The sequence below is a fragment of the Humulus lupulus genome, chromosome 9 (assembly GCF_963169125.1).
Source record: "Humulus lupulus chromosome 9, drHumLupu1.1, whole genome shotgun sequence".
In the NCBI taxonomy this organism is placed as follows: domain Eukaryota; kingdom Viridiplantae; phylum Streptophyta; class Magnoliopsida; order Rosales; family Cannabaceae; genus Humulus; species Humulus lupulus.
Window position 1 is genome coordinate 5,700,201 of NC_084801.1, and position 16,030 is coordinate 5,716,230.

The window sequence follows — 16,030 nt, forward strand, 5'->3', positions numbered from 1 at the left end:
ACTTTTTTTTTTACTAATTAGCCCTACAATAATACGCATGATGAATATAATATACTACATATCAGATCATGTTGTTTCTCAATTCATTTCTATTATTGTGAATCAACTCTGTTTTCAGACTCTAAGCATTGATGCTCAAAGAATTGCCATGGCTGAGGCTCTAGTTTCTGGTCTCATACAGGAGCTTGTTTCACTAGCTTTTCAACGACTTGAAGAAGAGGTGAGACTGGTGAAGGACGTGGATGAAGATGTTCAACAGTTGAAGACCAATTTCGAAGCTATTCATGCTGTGCTCGAAGATGCGGAAAGAAGACAATTTGCTGATCAAAGCGTGAGAAAATGGATGGATAGGCTGAAAGATGTGTCGTTCGACATGGATACCGTGTTGGATGAGTGGAGCACTGCTATTTTGAAACTCAAAATAGATCAGAAACAACAAGGTGAGCATGCTTCTTCTTCTCGAACTAGCATTAATGAGAAAGTATGTCTCTCTATTGCGTCACCTTTTTCTTGCTTCAAATCCAAAGTTAATCGAATTATTCTGCGTCATGACATCGCTCACAAAATCAAAGACCTTAATAAAAAGCTAGATAGGATCGCTAGAGAGAAAGATAGGTTTCAACTTAGCACAACAACCTTAGAACAACCTATGGAGCGACCTAGGACAACCTCGTTTGTTATTGAAACTGACATATTTGGGCGAGGTAATGATAAGGACAAGTTGGTTAGTAGGCTGTTAGCTGGGGATAGTTGTACTCATCTGGATCAAAAATTCAATATTATTCCTATTATAGGGATGGGGGGAATGGGGAAGACTACTCTAGCCCAGTTGGTGTATAATGATGAGAAGGTCAAGGATCACTTCGATCTTAGAATTTGGGTATGTGTTTCGGAACCATTTGAAGAGATTAAGATTGCAAAAGCCATTGTTGAATCCATTGAAGATAGTGCCCCAAATATCAATGAATTAGAAAACTTGCTCCAATATATGTGCAAGTGTATTGAAGGAAAGAGGTATCTTCTTATCTTGGATGATGTGTGGACTGAGGATAGGCAGAAGTGGGAGCTATTAAGGATTCCTTTGAAGTGTGGTGGTGTGGGAAGTCGAATACTTGTTACTACAAGGAAAAAGGAAGTTGCTGTTGTAATGGAAGTCGCGGCAGAGAGCGTGATTACATTGGAGGAGCTGTCTGAAGAGCATTGTTGGTCAATATTTAAGAAACTTGCATTCTTTGAAAGAAATGAGGATGAGTGCCAAGTACTAGAAGAAGTTGGTCAAAAAATTGCTAGAAAGGCCAAGGGTTCACCTCTTGTTGCAAAAATTTTGAGAAGTCTTATGTGCTCTAAAAAGACCAAAACCCAATGGGAGGATGTTCTAAGTAGTGAATTGTGGCAATCCAAAGATTTTAAAAGCATCTTTACTCCTTTCTTCTTAAGTTATTATGACTTGTCTGCAAAAGAAAAACGATGTTTCTCGTATTGTTCATTATTTCCAAAGGATTATGAATTTTTCAGAGATCACTTGGTTGAGATGTGGATGTCGCAAAGTTTTGTAGGATGTGGCAATAACTCAAAAAAAGAAGGTCATGATTGTTTTGAAACTTTAGTCATGAGATCCTTCTTTCAAGATTTTATAAAAGATGGTCTTGATGGTGTTATCACCCGTTGCAAGATGCATGACATAGTGCATGACTTTGCTCAATTTTTGACAAGTGATGAATGTGTTACTTTGGTAGTTGATGACAATATTGAAGAGAAGTTGAAACTACTTGATGAAAAGGCTCGTCATTTATGCTTGGAAGTCGGAGCTGGCACAAAAGTTCCTGTCATGAAATACAAAAGAATGAATCAAAAGAATCTTCGCTCCTTATTACTTACTTTGCCATATAGAGGAACTACTATTAGTGTTGATGCATCAATGTTCTCAGATCTTGTATTCCTTCGAACATTAACTTTGAGAAGTTGTGGGATTAAGAAATTACCAAAGAGTATTGGCAATTTGCTACATTTGAGATATCTGAATTTATTCAACAATGAAAAATTGGAAGAATTACCAGATGTTGACTGCATTTTTGGCCAACGACGTGAGAACGTCAAAAACGATGAAACCTTCAAGAGAAATAAAACGACACAGACGGTTTTGAAAAGAAAGCAAATAACACACACAATTTTTATAGTGGTTCAGCCCCAATATGTTGGTAATAGCCTAATCCACTTAGAGTTGTGATTATAGATCTGTACTCAATATCAGATGAACTGAGCCAACTGAGTTTCTTCAGTACAGATTACAAGAATACAAGAATTCTTTCAGATACAAGCACTTTCTCTCCCTAGAAAATTCAGACCCAAAATTTCCAAAAGTCCAAAAAGTCCCCCCTTTTCTAATCCCATAAGCCATATATTTATAGGCTTAGGATCGTACATCTGCTATCCCCTAGAATCGGGATATTTTATTATTCTTATTATATTTAAATTACAAAAATATTCAAAATGTAACAGAACACCAAATTTGTGGGAAGAATGAGAGATTCCCGCGTATGCCAAGACCGATTCTTGTTGAAGCCGTTTCTGGGAATCTTGACGTAGTCTGTTCTACCTGGTTGATGAATATCACCTTCTGGTCGACCATACCTCTACTGGACAGTCACGCACTTGGCATGTAGGACACGCACTCCTCTGGTCTAACATGGCACACTGGTCTAGCATGACACATCTCTGGTCTAACATGGCACACTGGACTAGCATGACACATCTCTGGTCTAACATGGCACACTGGTCTAGCATGACACATCTCTGGTTTAACATGGCTTACTGAGCTACTCCTAAGCCAAGTCACTTTATCACAACTCTGAGGAGCCAATATATTTATCGACTTATTAATGTGTCTTTTACGGACCATGTACTGCCACTTGTCACCTCTATTGCCACGTCATCGTTCTCCAATATTTGGGGATAACACCAGAGACTTTATGTGATCTATGTAATTTGCAAACTCTAGATTTGTCACGTTTCTATTCACTTTCAAGACTACCAGAAATGATGGAGAAACTACTAAATTTAAAACATCTCTATTTATGGGGTTGTTTAAAATTAAAAGGACTCTCAAAAGGTATTGGTTATTTGACTTGCCTTCAAACATTAGATATGTTGGCTATTTGTCACGTTTCTATTCACTTTCAAGACTACCAGAAAGGATGGAGAAACTACTAAATTTAAAACATCTCTATTTATGGGGTTGTTTAAAATTAAAAGGAGTCTCAAAAGGTATTGGTTATTTGACTTGCCTTCAAACATTAGATATGTTGGCTATTCCTAACGATGAGAATAAGAATAAAGGAGAATATTTTGATATAGAGGATTTAGAAAAAATGAAGAGTCTTCGATTTGGTAGTGCGTTTCATATACAGGATTGTGGAAATATTAAAAATGTGGAGGATGCTAAGAAAATAGATTTGAAAAATAATGACCAAATTTCTTCTTTGATTCTTGATTTTGGAAGGATTGAAGACCGAAATAATGGATTTGGAGATGATATAAAGATACTCGAAGCTTTGGAGCCACACCCAAACTTGAAATGTTTAAATATTCAGGATTTTATGGGGGCCAGCTTGTCTCCATGCCCCAAATGGTTGATGTCATTGGTTAATCTAAAGCTAATATGGCTCTACTCTTGTGTGAATTGTGAGATCTTACCTTCTTTTGGAAAGCTGCCAATTCTCGAGATGCTATATGTAAGAAGCATGAATAGTGTAAAAAGGTTGGTGTAACGCCCCAACTCCTGGGACCGTTATGATGTGCCTTGCAAACAGTGCTAAACTCGCTAATCGAGTCATTTGGCCAAAATCGTGAACTAAGTATGATTAGCGGCTTAGGGATTAAAAACTTTGGTTAGGATGTAACGTCTCACTAGAACGTTTAATATATATATACATTGGGATCCTGAAAATATAATTTCAGGGTTTATTACAGAAAATATTTACAACAGGCCGTTCTAAGCGGCAAAACAGGGTTCAACCCTAGTTCCACTTTAAACCTCGGCCGTGGTGGACGAGCAGCTGCATATGTACACGTCATCACCTAAGCTCTCCAACTCAAGGATGGCCCAGCTTCCTCTTGCCTTTACCTGCACCACATAGCACCCGTGAGCCGAAGCCCAACAAGAAAACACAATATAACATGATATGATATCAACTATAACCATAGTAACCATTTGGAACCAACGGTCCATCCAGATAGGTGACAATAGCCAAAAGTCACAATAATGAGCATCGCTCCCTCTAGCCATGTGACGATAGGGTCACCAGGGCTCAACTGATAAGTGATTCTTTCATAAGTTTGATTTGATTAGGACAGGTGCAAGGTGATTAGTCACCAACATAACCTTCCTCACGACTCTAGAGTCGAAACTGTGGACAACGTCCCTTAGCCATGTGACAACCAGTCACCGGGGTCATATACCTTGGCTATAATCATCTGGTCTTAGACCAGGTAAGCGCTTATAGTTCTCATTGACCTTCCGGTCGATCCAGCACTAATACCCCATATGAGTCATTCAATGCCGACCTCGATTAGATCTAATCTTTATTTGGCCCGGCGTTTACAACGCACTGCCACCCCTGACCCTTGGGTCGGTAAAACACGACCAGTGTTCAGCCCGTGGTGAACTTAACTGATAAGTCACAGCTTCACAGACGGATCTGACACCATTGTCAATTCTGACTAATAAGTCAGCGCCATACACAGGTAAGCCATGCCACCAAACATATACCACATGTCCAATATCCATAAACAAGGTATACAACATGCTTACTTAACAGATATTAGTACAATTAGGACAATGCATTAACACAGAGGCTCAAACTCTGAACGATATCACACCCAGTATACAAAGCATGTCCTAATCACATGTTTCTCATGCATCATATGCAATATATCCAACAGTCCAACATGCACCAGTAACAGCCATGCATGTCACATTTAATAGTCAACCAACATGCATCAAGAATAACCATGCATGTCACACATAATAATCAACCGACATGCATCAATAATAACCATGCATGTCATACTCATTAATCAACCAACATGCATCATAATAACCACGCATGTCTCACATACACAGGGTGCAGTTTCTTACCTCAAAGTCGAGCTAGAACGATTAAAAGAACGACCCTTGAGAACGATCAATTTTTAGTCCTTTAGCGGTCACCTAGTCATAACCAAATATAAGATATCATCAATAAAAATGACCAACATAAGTTCCAAAACCAATATCTAACCTCCGGGACCTCAATCCCCACTTAACCGGCTACTCGGATCAACCCTGAGGCCTATGGTTTGAATCCCTAAGCTAAAAACATGCTTTTGGTCAAAATGGCCTAAAGGGCCGCGGCCCTCCCCTGCTGCACCGCGGCACGCCCTCAAACAGAGAGGGCTCCCCTCTGCCAAACGCCAAGGGCCGCGGCGCTCCCCTGCTGCGCCGCGGCGCCCAGCCCAAACCAGCCAAGTCGGCCACACGCACCCGATTTTCCCCTGTGCTATTTCCTCTCGAACCAGTCCCTCTAACCAACATAAAACCTTCTCCAAACATATAATTAAACCCCTAGACAACACCCATAACCTCCCCTCATCAAAACCCAATCCTATAATCCATCAAAACCCCTTTGAATCCAAGCTTCTAACAAAGATCAAAAGCTGAAAACCAAAGTTTGAAAACAGAGCACCACCTGAAGTAAGTGACTAGAAATCACCTTGAATCCTGTTTTGAGTCCCCTTTGATGGTTGTTACAGGTTCCCTAGCTGCCACCCTTAATCCCCTAGCTCAACACCTCCATTTGAGCTCTCAAAATCCAAAGAAAGGTGAGGGAGGAAGCTTGTACGGGATGGAAGGAGAAGGAGGAAGATAGGCTCTGTTTTAATATCAATCTACAGCCTTTATATCATATATATCCTTAGGGTTAAAAGACCAAAATACCCCTAGGTCTTCCAAAGCTTCAAAAGCCACTTCAAGGGTAAAATTGTCCTTTCCGACCTATACCGTTAACCATAATTAACGCTCTCCAATTCCCGCTAATCTCAATATCCTCAAACACCAATAATTCATACCCCGTTACCCTAAAATCCCCGGTAACGCTATAATTACTAATATCACCCCGAGACTCACCTCGAGCCCCGAGCTCAATCCCGTTATGACTAGACCGAACACTTGCATCCCATGATCGTCTCATGTCGATAAGCTCGAACCAATCCACCTTATAATGTGGCTATATTAAATAATCACTATCATGCACCCAAAATATACAATTACGCCCACAGTGGCCAAATTACCAAAATACCTTCACAATAATAAATTCTCCCATATGCATGCACCCACCATCATATAATAATATAATTCACGTAAACATGCATATAATCATTAAATACTTAAATAAATCAATTATGGCCCTCCCGGCCTCCTAATCAAGGTCCTAAACCTTATTAGGAAATTTGGGGCATTACAACTATCCCCTCCTTACAGAAATTTCGTCCTCGAAATTTACTCAACAACTCGGAACCGAAGTTCCACTCACTGGATATAAATTCCCTTAAGTCATTCCTTGACTTCAGTATTTCGATAGCCTTACATTAACCCAAGGTACATTATGCTCAATGGAACCTCATTACTTATGTCACAATCTGAACTGGCTATTCCTTACCGGAATACTTAACCTAACCTTCAGATCCTTACAACTCAACTCATAGGTTCCCTCGGTCCATACCCACCGCATGGAAACACATAACTCACTGCATACTACTGCCAGTGCTAAAAGTAAAACTGATTCAGAGTCACCCTATTCAGACCCAATCAGGATCCAACTGCCGACGCATACTAGGGCTTAACTCACCTTAATTTCTCACCCCTTTTCCCATGGTGATACTTTAGAGAAGATACATTCTCCTACTTGGAATTCCACATTCCCACTATCCAGTTTAATAATATTTCCCATTCATTCCAAGGAGTGATCATCCAAGATTCAAACTTCAGCAATCTCATAACTCCCCTGAACCACCTCAGGATCCAGACACATACATATATTTCCTCACTCATCTTATAAGATGTTCCTCCAATCATAATTGGATAACCCTCTCTCTCTGATTTGCCACCAGTCTGAGAGTAACAATCTGCACTGAGTTTCCATTTGCATACTCATTGCCTTCCTAACCCTTCCATAACTTGGAAGTCACAATAAAGTCTTCATCTGATAAGATAGACCTTGAGTCCACGAAGGCTCTCTATCCTTCCCACAAGGAAACTTAAATATTGACCAGTTGTACTATTCACCTATCTTTACTGATAGAACAAACTCACTTGGACTACCGGTCCACAATGACTTAATTCCCATTTCATACCGATCCATCAACCTGGGAATCCCACCGCGAAACTCATCGCGATGCTCACCTATTCCCACTATGAAATACCCAAAGGCTGTAATGGCCTTGCTGTTTCCTGATACTCTGTCTTAATCTGTTAGCAGGTTAAGAGCTTACACGTGCCTCAATATATGCCTCTTCTGTAATATCCAACATTTTCATTATACATTTTTTTATTATAAATCAGAGTTTTAATACATAAAATGTACAAGTTTACAAATTTAAGAAATAGTAATGGAAAAATAGTGTTTAAAATATGATTTTATGTTTTTAATGAGATTAAAGAGAGAGAAACTTGAGTAGTCAAGTATTGGACCCAAATGTCATATAATTTTAATTGGGGATATTTATAAAATTAAGAAAGTTTTGCTAAAGGGCTTATTTGAAAAGAATTTTAGTATTTTGGGTCCAAGTGTAATTTAAAAAAAAAAAAAAAAAAAAGGCTTCAGCCTTTCTTTTTACCCGAGCCCCTCTCTCTCTCTCCTCGGAAACTCTCTCTCTCTCTCTCTCTCTTTCTCTCTCTCTGCGTGTTACTGTTGCCGACGACGCAGGAGTACTTTCCGGCCACCACTTTTAGCCACGCGCCGGACCGTTGGATTCAGAGGCCTCCGAACTATCGACCTACGCGGGAATCTAGAGCTCACTCGCCGATTAAACGCCTCAACCACTCGATTTAAGTTCGGCCACCCCGCGACTTCAAAGTTGCGATTCGGCCACCTCGGGCATCCGTTTGCCGATCCGTCACCACCATCGTGCTCCTCATGTTGTGGGCTTCAAAACCCAATAACTTGTTCCTACATCTACCATAGTTGGGTGGTGGGCCCACCACGAGCCACCGCGATCCACCGTAAACCGACGGTCGAAACTTAGTGTTCGAGGTTCCGAAGTACGTTTTGAGTTTCAGAAAATCATCGTTTGACTTGTTGTGGAACCTGATCATTTTGGTATAATTTCTTTAACCTATATATTGTGATTTAATTATGATTGATTAGAGTAATTGTTATTATGTGTATTTATAGTATATAATTATATATTATTGATATATGGAATATTTTCTGTAATTTACTGGCTGTCTGGGATTATATGTATTTTTTTTATACAGGTTTTGATTTTGGGATTGTCAACTTTATAGCCGTTGTGCTGTCCAATTTCCTAGAAAATATTAGATATTAAATAAAGTATAAAAATACATATTTAATTGATTTTATATTAATATGGAAATTATTATGATTAATTAATTTTAACTATTATTGTTATTGTTTTGTTAAGTAAATCAAGAATACATATATATATATATATATATGAAAAGTATGATTTATAGTAAACCTATTATCTAACCATTATTATTGTATATTAATATTTTATTAATATTTGAATATTAAAATAATATCAAATATTAGTTTCTTACAGTTATTGATATTTGTAAGACTAGTGAATTTTGGAGAAAGTATATTTACTATATCACTGGAATTGATATTATGACTAATTAATAATAATATAAATATTTATATTTATATTATTATCATTATATTGATTATTACAACTTTATGTTAAAAATATGATTTCTTTTATAAAATGACTATTTGAATATATACATTCATATATGTATTGCTATTGAAGTATTTTGTTATTAATATCGAAATAAGTTTAATTATAGACGATAATTATTATTTTTGTTGGGATTATTATTATTATTATCATAAGAGTACATTATCTTATGAGCAAGGTTTAAAGCATTGTTTTATATGAAGAGTTATTTGCATTACGTTGATAATAATTATTATTATCATTTATATAGTTTCTGGTATTGTTAATATACACTATCAATAGTGTATATTTACGATTTTGATAGAATTTAATAAATGATGTGCCTTGAATAGGATTTGTATGGATTTGATTGATTGACTCTTGCTGAGCAATTTTAAAATAAGCTAAGGACCTAAGGTAAGTAAATCTCACCTTTTTGTGCTTAGGTGTAAGATGCATGACTACATTGATTGTGTACATCTAATGAGTTAAGTATGGTATGATGATGATGCATATGATAAGTATGTGAAGAATGGTTATATGAACACCATAAGGGTGTTGTGTGATATGTAATTGATGAATTCCGTGATATGTGAAAGATGTCTTACTTGGTTAAGAATGATATGAATTATGTGCAAGTATGTGTTCTTATGTTGATGGATATGTGGATTACTCTATGTTCATGATTTGTTATATGTTATGATATATGAAGCGTTTAAGTTTTTAGGCTGGAAACCTTAGACCTGAGTCATAGCTCTACGTTAAGGTATAACAACGCCACCAACCCAAAGCTTCATGTATTATGACTAAAGATGTTTTGAGTTATATGAGATGTGATACAATGCCTTGATTGAATACCATCAAACATGAATCATGAACATGAACATTGACATTTCAGCATCAGCATGTATGCATGGCATGTACAGTTATGTGATACATTATTATGTGATATAAGACCATGCATATAAATATGAGGAAAATTGTTAATGCATTGAAATGTCTTATGTGAAGTGAACATTTTAATGACACAAGGCTTAAGCAAAGTGATAATAAGATGTTTAAAAAGGGTGCCACTGTTTTGATGAAGCAATCAAGTAAGTTCAGTAAAGAAGACAGAAGTCTATAAGACTTATAGTGGCTGCCCACTAGTGTGGGCTAGGTCAGAGTTGACCATTCAGATATGTTTGCCATGTTTCCGTCTTTCTCCTCCATATGTGTAATAAGTATGGCAGCTATGGCAACGATGAAATGAGTGTTATGATGAGCCTAGCTGAGATGATGGCTAGCCGGAGGAGAACCCATGGGATTCTATATGATATGTGTAACAAGCCCTGCAGGCATTGGCTGAATCAAACAGTGTGCACAAGTGATATTGGGCCCATAAAAATGTGAAACTAAAAGAAAGAGCATAAAAGTAAAGTTTGAAAGTGCTTGAGCAATAAATGAAATGCATAAGTATATAAGTCAGCATATTAGTATATGTGCACCACAAACTCACGACATTCATGTGTATGTGTATGCATGAGATTTGCTTACTGAGCGTTAGCTCATTATGTTATTTTCCAACATTTTTCCAGGTGTGGCTTTAGCTGTTGAGCAACTTGTGGAGCACGGACTCAGTAGCAATGCAATAATGGTTTAGAGTTTTCATATGGCTGCCTTAAATTTAAAGTATTCATACGTGTAATAATTTCTACTAATAAGTTTATATAAAAGTTATAAATTTTTCTGTATTTCTTCGTATCATTTTATTTAATTCTTTTGGTCAAGTGCCTTACATACTCGTAAACCCTAGAATTACGAGTATGTGACAGACGTACCCTACCTTAGGGACGTTACATCTTCATCCCAGGCCATCACTATAAAATTTCCATATCGTGCTACCCTTTCACAACGCCTGAATGAAATGAATTAAAGAATAGCATGAGATTCATCCAGAATCTCTCAGTAAACCTCAATATCCATCGGATCCCAAGTCCGATCTCTATACCACCATAAACTCATGTCTGTTACTAAACAACCTTTAGCTAATCCAGCTAAAGCTTCGCATTCAACCTTGCCCGTCTGTGGCTCACTTAACCATCTTTCCCTTTTATCTTTCTCGAGATGATAATCTCAAACGATAAACTGGCCACTTGGCCCACTAGAAACTCTACCCAGTCCTGGTCAGATTCCTTAATCAACATGTTGCATAGGCAATCACTTTTCTCTATCACTAGGATGTCATAACAACCCACTAGCTGATCCTGATCTATAAAGACCCAGCACTTCCTTCCCAAGGCACCTGAAATATCTTTACTATCCATGGACACTCCTGTCCCCAAGGCACTCTTCACTCTTGGAAATTCTCCGCAGAGAAAACACCACTATTCCATCGTCCAAGACGATCATAAATCCCATTCAAGTCTACCCTTGATTGCACTATTCATCTGGTTCACAAACACTTAGCATCAAACCAATTCTCAAAATATATCAAGCACTCGCAGTGCTCTAATCTGATACTAGCTCAATCCTTTACATAATTTTCTCACTCTGATCTCTAACTGGTCTTAACCAGATGCAAGATCCACTTTAAAGGATTCCGTCTTACTCAGCAACTAACTCTTTAATTCTTATAACCCCACTGAGCCACTCGAAACAGTGCCTACATCTGATTCCATCCCTGGTATTAAACCAATCACTCGATTGGGAAATCACTCGAGATATGGTATTATTCATTCAGTTCATGTTGTTTTGTTGTGTTTTGAACATGTACTCTTTTTCCTTCTTAGAATTTTTCCCACTGAGGTTTTTTATCTAAGAAGGTTTTAACGAGGAATATTCCGGATTGGTGTTTTACCAATTCCAATTGGGAAATTTGATATAATATGCTAAAAAATTAAACAAGGTAAAAAATTAAACCCGAAAAATAAACATAGGAAAGTTATCCTACTTTTTCAATTTCTTCCCCAAATTACCCCTCACTTTTCAACTTCCCCCCATTTTCTCTAACTCCCTTCTCTCTCCTCCTTCTCGCCATCTCTCTGTTCTACTGACCAGAAAGTGGGAACTCGTGCATGGAACCCAGCCACCGAGCCGAACCCAGCCACCCCGCAATGCCACACTGAACCCAGCGAGACCTCCACCCACCACGACCTCAGCTAGACCTCAGCCGGACCTCCCACACACTCAACCGACCTCCACATTCATTTTTCTCACCCAAAAGCAATGGGCAAGTGTTTTTTATGCAAAATATTGTTGGCTTTTGTTATATTTAGTGTAAGTTGTATGGATCTGCACATTGTTGGTTGTATTTTGTCCATTTTGTGTTATGAAATGATAGTAGACTATGCTCCGTTTTCTGCGTTTTTTTCTGGGGTTTTCATTTTTTTGCGATTTTTGAACGATAAATTGCGATTTTGTGCGATTTCTACCAAAGTCAGAGGTTATGGATGAAACTATGCGACATTTGAACGATGCCATTGCGATGTTATATGTGTGATAAAAACTAAGTATTTTTGGGCGATTTGTGGGCGACTTTAAATTTTTTTTGTTTGTGACACATTCAATTGTATTTGGGCCTGTATTGTATGATGGTGTTTGGGCTGTCGAGGGTTTCAACTGGGTATTCAATTCCCCAACAAGTAAGACGTTGATGTTTGACATTGACACTACTCTGGAAAAGTTGCGTGAAGTTTTGTATGAAGAGTTGGATGTGGATCCTTTAGTGTATGAACTGAAATTAGAAGTCTGTTACATGTACATGAAAGGCACCAAGTTTCCGCTGGAGGTTTTAGTGAAAGATAGTCAACTACGAGTGTTTTTGAGCATGAAGGCAAAGATGAGTGTGGACAACTTGCTGCCACTATTTGTGACTAAGGTGAAGAAGAATGTGAATTTGGAGCCTACTCGAAGTGTAACCCCTCGAAGTGTGGTAGGGACCTTTGTCCCAGAAACTGATCAGGGGGTTGGTTTGAATGAGCAACTACCTAATAATATAGATGACCACAGAGTCGATATCGCATTTGATCATTTAGATGAGTTCGATGGTCCTTATTACAACGATGATCCTGTGGTAGATTTGGATGAGGATGATGATGTGGAGCTGGAAGTTGATGGAGCTGTACAGGTACCTCCCTTGAGGTTGGAACTAACTCCAAGCAACCAAGCAGTGCGACAAAGAAGACCCCCCCGTAGTGAGAATCACCAAACACCAGGAACTAGTAGCAGTCGGCCATGTCCTTCCATTAGTACTCCTGCTTCTGAATTTGAAGTTTGTACCAAATTCAAACCTCTTATGTGGACTAGGGAAGACATAGAGGAAAATCATGTCTATACGACATCTCTTAGTGGTACGCCTTCAAGGGAGATACATCTTGGCAAGTTGTACACAAACAAGGAAGAATTTAAGAATGTAGTGGGAAGGTATGCACTGAAAAATAATTTTGAGTGGATGGTGAGGAAGTCTGGCACTGATGTGTTGTACGTTACTTGCAAGGATCAAAATTGTAAATGGAGATTAAGGGGGAGGAAGAAGGCACGTTGTGACATGTTCGAGGTTACTGTGTTCCACAACGAACACACATGTAACTTGGATTCTAGAAATTCTGATCACCGTCAAGCAGCACCGTGGGTTATTGGCCACATTATTAAGGAAAAGTACACATCAGATGGAACTAAGTACATGGAAAAAGACATACAGAGGGATATGTTTAAGGAATATGGCATCAAGATTAGTTATGAGAAGGCTTGGAGGTGCAGAGAGAAGGCACTTACGTATGTGAGGGGTACGCCATCAGAATCTTATACAAAGTTATATGGTTACTTGTACATGCTGGAACAGAAGAATCCAGGTACTATTACTGACATTGTGAGAGAGGACGACCGGTTCAAGTACTGTTTTTGGTCACTGGATGCTTGTAGGAGGGGATTTAAGTTTTGTCGTCCTGTGATTAGTATTGACGGAACATTCTTGAAGACAAAGTATGGGGGCACAATGTTACTTGCTGTTGCGTATGATGCAAACAACCAATTGTTTCCGATGGCCTTTGCAATTGTCGACAGTGAGAACCACGACTCTTGGAAGTATTTCTTGCAGAAGTTAAGGGAAGCCATTGGGGAGGTTGAGAACCTTGTGTTCGTATCGGATAGGCATCAGAGCATTGAACATGCTGTCGAGGTCGTTTTCCCCGAAGCATGCCATTGTTTTTGCTTTAAACATATTACTATGAATGTCACGCACAAGTTCAAGACTGATATATGTAACACGCAAATATGGCTGGTAGCCTACGCATGGTCGAAGACTGAATGTGATAGACATTTTGAGGTGCTCAAACGGATGGATCCTCCCATTGCTACATACGTCGAGCAAATAGGGCTTGAAAAGTGGGCTCATCCTTATTGTCCAGGCGATCGGTACAACATAATGACAAGCAACGCCGCTGAAAGCTTCAATAATGTGACAGAAGAATTCAGGAAATATCCAATAACTACTTTGGTTGAATTCACCAGGTTCACACTGCAAAATTGGTTTGCTGATCGTCTCGAAAATGCAAGTAAGCGCACTACCCCCTTTGGCAACTACTTTTGAGAAGGATTTAAAAGCACAACATGAAGATGGTAGGTTCAGGAGTGTCTATCGTAATGGTGCGCAATTATTTAACGTTGGTACGGGTCCTGAAGGTCAGAGAGGTGGTGATGTGGACTTAGTCGAGAGAACATGCACATGCGGAATGTTCCAATTGCTAAAAATCCCTTGTCCTCATGCATGTGTCGCAGCAATTAGTCAGAATTCTAGCCTATACGCACTTAGCTCCCCGTACTACACAAAAGACACGTGGAAGAAGACCTACGATTAGGGGTGCACACGGGACCCGCAAATCCCGAAAATCCGCAAAACTCGCCCGACCCGAACCCCGAAAACCCGATTTTTTGAAAAACCCGTCAATTTCGGGTTTAACCCGACCCGAACCCGAAATATATCGGGTCGGGTTCGGGTTTAAATATATGCCATATTCGGGTTCGGGTGTAACCCGATGAACCCGAACTAAATTTAAAATAAAAAAAAAACAAATATGCTCTAAAAAAAGTAAATAAGTTTTTGTTTTGTTTTTCTTCTCTTCTTCAACCTTTCAGTCCAGCCAGCCCCTTACTCACGCATGCACGGCGCCGACCGACAGAGCCAAGCCACCACCACCACCCGCACGGCCAGCCAGCCACCACTAGACCAGATCGCCTCCCTCCCTCTCCCTCACTCACGTGACACGCCTTGCCGTCGCTAGGCACCCGCCACCACCTGCACCACAAATGGCCTCTCCGTTCTGATGCTACGTTCAGTTAGTTTTAAGTTTAAGATTATAAAAATATATATATATATAATATATTCAGAAACATTAATATATATATATATATTCAGAAACTTTTTTGTTTGTTTGTTATTTATTGTTAAAAATAAGATATCTGTGACCCAATAACTTAGTCGAAAAAAAGTCAAGAAATTGTTATGTAAAAGTAGAACACAATTAGTTGTGGATATTTTGCTACAGAGACAGACCCGAAAAGTTTATGCCTTATAACTCACAATGTTTTCTTTTAGCAAATAAACAACCATATTTTTGAAAAAAGATGGCACTTTTGCAAATTTGGGTTTTTTGGTCCAAAATCACAAATGGCCCAGCCAACCCGAAATGAAACCCGAACCCGAGTGAACCCGAACCCGAAAAAACCCGAAAATTTTGGATCGGTTTCGGTACCATTTTTCTTAACTCGAAACCCGCAAAACCCGAACCCGATGAACCCGAAACCCGAAAATCCGACCCGTGTGCACCCCTACCTACGATGCAACAATTAATGTTGTCGGCGAGGAGGATGATTGGGTACTACCGGAACACATCAAGAACATGAGAGTCGGGGTACCAGTGGATAAAAAACTGGTGGATCGGCCTAGGAAGAGCAATGCAGGTAGAAGACCGACGAAGCGTCGCCCGTCTAATGGTCAAGTGGTTGTGGAACCTCGCCATTGTACTAACTGCGGTGGTTCGGGGCACAACAGAGCTACATGCAAAGCTCGAGTTTGAAGCTTTTCTCTATTAGTATACTTATCTATATTAGTTGT

General features: G+C 39.1%; 1 protein-coding gene across 2 annotated transcripts; it reads left to right on the forward strand.

Annotated features, from left to right (window-relative positions):
- LOC133802223 (putative disease resistance protein RGA3) lies at positions 1 to 10,670 on the forward strand. 2 transcript variants are annotated; one of them, XM_062240493.1, is made up of 3 exons: positions 448 to 8,354; positions 9,291 to 9,354; positions 10,515 to 10,670. In XM_062240493.1, exon 1 carries the CDS (start codon positions 650 to 652, stop codon positions 2,225 to 2,227), a length of 1,578 nt encoding a protein of 525 aa, XP_062096477.1. In that variant the 5' UTR covers positions 448 to 649; the 3' UTR covers positions 2,228 to 8,354; positions 9,291 to 9,354; positions 10,515 to 10,670. The 2 variants fall into 2 exon arrangements, with proteins under 2 accessions (XP_062096478.1, XP_062096477.1); XM_062240494.1 differs by lacking the exons at positions 448 to 8,354; positions 9,291 to 9,354 and adding an exon at positions 1 to 440.
- Positions 10,671 to 16,030: the final 5,360 nt, after the last annotated feature.

Excerpts from the sequence above, each read along its gene's own strand:
- LOC133802223 (XM_062240493.1), top strand. The coding sequence starts at position 650 with ATGGAGCGACCTAGGACAACCTCGTTTGTTATTGAAACTGACATATTT.